Source organism: Diospyros lotus, chromosome 12, assembly GCF_014633365.1.
Source record: "Diospyros lotus cultivar Yz01 chromosome 12, ASM1463336v1, whole genome shotgun sequence".
In the NCBI taxonomy this organism is placed as follows: Eukaryota; Viridiplantae; Streptophyta; class Magnoliopsida; order Ericales; family Ebenaceae; genus Diospyros; species Diospyros lotus.
Window position 1 is genome coordinate 27027169 of NC_068349.1, and position 5967 is coordinate 27033135.

At 32.6% G+C, this 5967-nt stretch overlaps 1 protein-coding gene across 1 annotated transcript; it reads right to left on the minus strand.

Annotated features, from left to right (window-relative positions):
• Positions 1–4911: 4911 nt before the first annotated feature.
• Positions 4912–5536, minus strand: LOC127787590 (mavicyanin-like). The gene is made up of 2 exons (XM_052315654.1): positions 5341–5536; positions 4912–5189 (listed from the first exon to the last, which is right to left on the minus strand). Exons 1-2 carry the CDS (start codon positions 5534–5536, stop codon positions 4912–4914), a joined length of 474 nt encoding a protein of 157 aa, XP_052171614.1.
• Positions 5537–5967: the final 431 nt, after the last annotated feature.

Below are 5967 nucleotides of genomic sequence, written 5' to 3' on the forward strand. Positions count from 1 at the left end.
GTGAAAATAAAATATTATTATTCTTTAATTATGGATGTAGGCATTGCGTCAAACAGCGAAAACAAAATATGGATATTTTCTCTCAGTGTAGACGTAGGCATTACGTCGAACCGCGAAAACAAAATACTCTTGGATTGCGGATGTAGGTGATATGCCGAACTGCGAAAACAAAATATTGATATTTTTTCGAATTACAGATATCGCCCACAAATATTCTAGCAAGCAAATACACACGAAATTGGGGAGCCGCAATATTATGGAAAAAAACAAAAGACCTGTTGCCCTGCACATAGCCCGGCAATGAGGGAAAAATAACAAGTCAATTGTCCTGCACATGGCCCGGTAATGAAGAGAAAACAAAGCCCATTGCCCCGCACATAGCCCGACAACAAGGGAAAAATAAATCCGTTACCCTACTTATATATAGCTCGATAATAGGGGAAAAACAAAAGGCCTATTGTCCTGCGCATAGTCAAGCAATGAGGAAAAAACAAAAAATCGTTGTCCTGTGAGTAGCCCGATAATGGTGAGGCATAGTCAGTATACTCTTCCCTTTGCCTTGTAGCCAAATGTAAGAGTGTGGAGCAATTGTTGTGTCATAGATAAAAGCCTATTAAAAGGTCAAGTAAGCCCAAAATCCCAAAATGTCTTTTTGGGCTAAATTTCCCATGTGCGGGGGTCCTACACAAAACGCGCAAATACGATAATTTCGACATTTAAAAATCCTTTTGAATATTCCAAGAAGAAGATAGATAATTATCCATAACAAATTCTAAATTCTAAAATGGTTATGAAATATTTGGATAAATATTATTCTTAAGAAATTCTATCTCTAAAAAGGATAATATAAATATTATCTATTAAGATAAGCGTTATCTGTAATTCTATTACATTTTAAATCATTTTATATTTCTCTATAAATAGACAGGTATGCATTCCTGAAAAAGGGGGAAGGTCTTTGATACTATTTCAATACCGTTTCTTTTATTATACTCAGTACCTAACTTAAGCGTCGGAGTGTTTGCACAAAAATCTCTCCGCGCCCTCTAACTGTTTTCTTATTTTTGCAGGCTCAGGCGGCTTGAAGACGATGTTTTTATTGTACAAATTTATTATTGTATTCATGTCACAATACTTTGAAAACTTGATAACTCATTCTTTAATATAAAAATCTCTCTTCTGCTCTAAAATAATTTGGACATCTCCATAAATGTCTTCTCCCTAAGGTTGTTGTTCGTCCTCCATGATATATATATATATATATATATGTTAACAACACTGCGTGTGTAAGCCACATTAACATATGAAATGACTTCTATCCTCGTTATTTTCATCGACCCAAATGGATTAACTATTACTCAAGTGGATCAACAATACATTACCTTTGGTACCTTACATCACTTTGTAGTTTCTTTGTTAGTTTTTGGAATAGGAAATCTAAGGGCTTATTTTCTTTATTGTTTTCAGGTTGTTTTTAATTTTTCAAAACAATAAAAATGTGTTTACATTCATGTTTGAGTGTCCCAATCTTGCACAACAACCACTTTTTGTCTTTCTCTTCCTTCTCTCTTTTCTTCTCTTCCTTTTCAAAGCTCAACTATCGACCACGCTTGCCATCGCCATCATCGTTGCGAGCCGTCGTCGATCGCCCCCCATCATTCAATTCCCCCATGCCTTCTGTCATTGACGTCCTTCGCTCCGTTTGCATCACGACCAGCAACCTTTATAAATCACTAATTTTGTGTCTCGTCGGAAATTTAAGTTTAGATCCGTAGAGATTTGACTGTTAAATCTTCCTGATTTTTAGGTATATTGATCAATAGAGATAATGGTGTCGGGTGGTTACCTCTGATCGTCGGAAACCATCGCTACGATGGTTTGTGGTGACTGACAGTGCGTTTTTTAATTTTGGTTAAAAATTAAAAATTCGATCTATAAAAATTTGATCATTAAACCTAATTTATTTTTGTGCATATTAAACCCCATTGAATTGGACATTTTTAATATAAACTCTTGTTGTAGGGATCTACAAGGTATGGTTAAAATGAAAAGAACACCACCTCAGTTTTATATGTTAAAATAATACTCTTTCAATGTACTTTTTCTACGATAATTACATTCCTAATATCTTTATTGGACGCAAGTCCTTTATATCAAACTCACCAATTAGCTAAGTCTACAAATTGTTAGTCTTTGACAACAATTAACATATCATTAACGTATAACAACAAATATACCAACATTTCCAACATCAAGCTAATATTTGAACCTTGAAACTATATTTATGAAAATGAAGTTACCCACGTGATCCCCATCGTATTCTATTTAATTTTTAATTAAATTTTAATGATTAATAAAATAATATTTTATATATAATTATTTTTAATTAATTTATAAAATATTTTGACATAATATATGTATTATCAAAAATAGTTTTTTCATTAAATTTATTTTTTAAATAAGTAAAAATTTATACAAGTATATATTTTTTTGAAATTTAGACCAAAAATTAATTTTTCATTGTGGTTATAGTACTCAATAGTGCGCCATAGTATTCTAAAAACAATAATTCAACTGTTATGAACAGTAAATTTGACAATAATAATTCAACTGTTGTGAACAGTAAATTTGATCGTTTTGAACAGTATTTTTCAAAATTTCTATCAATACCCCTAAACTCATTTTTGAGAAATTGAAGTGCTTCCAATGCATATTCAAAACACCTGAAATCTCTCAAATATTCTCAAATAAAATATCCAAATAATCTAAAACTCTCAAAGTATTATTGTACGTTAATCGAAGAGTTACAAGGCAAGAGGAGAATTTTTTTTTGAGTCTATTCCGAATTTCTCCATCAAATATGAGGTCACCAATTTATTTATTTATTTAAATATTATTCTTTTGTATAATTTGTTCTTAATTGCTTATTTATTTGTGTTTAAGTATGGACAATTACTTGTAATTATTTAAATTATTATTGTGAATTGTATAGATTTCCTAAAACTGTTAAAATTTAGATGAATCTAGTTTCTAAGATAAGTTAAGATGGAAATCTTAGTGTAGTGGTTGCTTAGAACCCATTGTAATTTAAGTGTGTGTAGAAACACCTAATCACTTAAAATTATCTATTGTCTCATTTAATTTATTTTTGTTATATCTTATTGCTTGTATTTATTATTAATCTCAAACATCATTTATTATATTTATCAAATATACATTAATTTTTTAATAAAATTATTAATTAGAAATATTTATTAAAATTATAAAAATTTCAATCACTCAATTCACTCTCTCTTTTAAGTGGCCATATATACCTAAATTAAGGACCAACACCCCCAATAACTTAGGTTGCCAATAATGCAATGTAATTTCCCTTTATCTAATCCATGCGAAGCTTTCTTCACTAACTTTGTCAAGAACCCACTTCTTTATTATTTGATGTAATTTCTTTCAAATAACTCTTCACGTCATAATCCAAAGACTCTTCCATTTCATCATCATTTAAACTAAAAGATAACAACAACAACATTTTTCCCTCCCATTGCAGTGACATGTCCATTGAATTAACCCTTCTGACATCCCCAATCTCTTACACTACCCACATTACCATATTGATTTAGAATACTAAATAAGACAAAGAAAACCATTAGTTTTGTAATAGCATTGAAAATTATAGTTGAAACTCAATGATATATTCATTTATACTTACCATGCGTAAAATCTATCTATCGATTTCACATTTTCAACTACTTCTTCAAGAACCTTATGTTGAAATTATTTGTATAACACCCCGCCCAGCTACCACCACCTTGTTATTAGATTTCCTTACAACATGAGGAGTTCCACCCTTTTTAGGTTCTCCATTTAGCTTTCTTTAGTTTTGTACTTCCCTTTTCCTCTACATAACCTTAAAACCCATTTTTTACTTCCAACCTTGGAGCCCATTTTGATAAACTCTTATTTTCTTTCTTATTAAATGCCACCTTGAGTTTTTATTCTAAAATCCAAAGAAAAATTCCATAATAACGTCAGTATAAGATAATCTTAGAAAATAGAAGCAAATTGAACAAAAGCATAAATGTCCTTCCCCCCTTAAAATTTTCTTTGTGAGATGAAAACGTCTTTTACCAAAGCAAAATTCTAGAAAAATTCCCAAATGGTTCCCATACTTACATTCAAATGAATATGATCGGCGAAGAGTGCAAACACATACTCATGATATCTTCCTTGGCATTTTTTGTAACTACATGATCCAAGTCCCTTTTGGCCCTCTGTAGCTTTGTCATGTCTAACCTCAAATAGGACTAAAACTTTGGCTTCTATCTATGAGCTTCTTTTACCCCTTGAGCAAAAGAACTTGAACAAAAGATAGGGGGAGAGATAGGAGAGAAGCTACAGTAAAATGGTCATTTAACCTAATTTTCTATTGTCATAGGAGGTTATGACCATTTTGAAGACTTGGGAGTAATTTCTAAAATTAAGGAAAATCAAAGGGTTGGTTATTGTAATTTTCTCTACATTATAAATTATAAAATTTCTGGATTTGTATTTTATTTATATTAATGCAATAATAGTTTATGATTATAATTTTCGCACCTCAATCTAATTATATATTTCACAAAATTTTATTTTATTTCATGTAATTTGGCTTATACTCTCCATTGCTCGATCATGCATGGATGACTATATACTCCAACAGAACAAGCAGTGAACAAACTAGCTACATGAAATTTCGATTTTTTTCTTTTTATTTTTCGTTGTATTTATTCATATGCCGCTAAGCAATCGGACGACCAAAAATAATATACTCGGAAGATGGATGATGGGGAGACCCATTTGAAAGCAACGAATAACAATTGAAAAAAGCTTAATGTCAGCTGCTATATGGCAATTGTAGAATATATATATGAATTACAACTGCATCTCAACGTCGTCATGGTCATGATCAGAAAGAAGATTCCTACTCCGGCCAGAGTTTCCCTTGCCGGCAACAACGGTGATGTGTAGCTTCATGCCAAGCTCACATTGGATACCGATGCCAGAATAGTAGTAATGGTCACCAGGCTGCGTGAAGTTGAGGATAAGGGGTCCTCTGGTGTACATGGCGATCACTTTGTCATTTTTGCATCCATCAAACGATTCTTTTTCAACCTCTACCACGTTGTAAACGGCACTCCTAAATGGGAAAACTGCCCATCCATCCATCCATCTCTCTCAAATTAATTAATAATGGATAGAGAAGATCGATATATGTACAAGTAATATTGCTAAATGGAGAAAATGAAAATGAATTAATGAGGAGATCAAGAAATCATCATATTAATTAATATTCTTACGTACGGAGACTGTCTTCGACGCCAAAAACCCTAGGCTTGGCCCAGTCTTGGAAGAAGGTTTGGTTGGGGGGAAGGCTCCAGCCATGGCTTCCTCCAACGTTGTGGTATATGGAACTCGCAGATGGGAGCCACCACAATGCTGTTGTCGCCAATAATACCAAGAAAGCAAGCCCACTTGCGTTAGGGCTGGGGTTCCTCATTTTTATATTTTTTTGATCAATAGGGCGATGGATCCTCAGCTCCTGCTGGTTAATTTGGTTGGCTCACCGGTAGTCAGGGATGTATGATCATCAAGGATCTTCTTGTTCACTTATATGGTCTCTCTCTCTCTCTCTCTCTCTCTCTCTTATATATATATATATATATGTGAACAAGATACCAGAATTGGTTGATCATGACCTATACATATGTCTCTCTGTAATAGAGAGAGATGGAGGGATGTTAGTTTTGTGAATGATCTTTTAAGTGTCATCCAAAGGATTTGAACAAGTCAAATACAACATTATTCATGCAATGTCGTGCATTAATATAAAAGGATAGACACTTGGGTTTCTATTTTTGGGGAGTAAAAGAAAGTTTCTATCCTCTTAGTCCAACAATTATTACACTGCATCAAGTTTAGCAAAAAAAT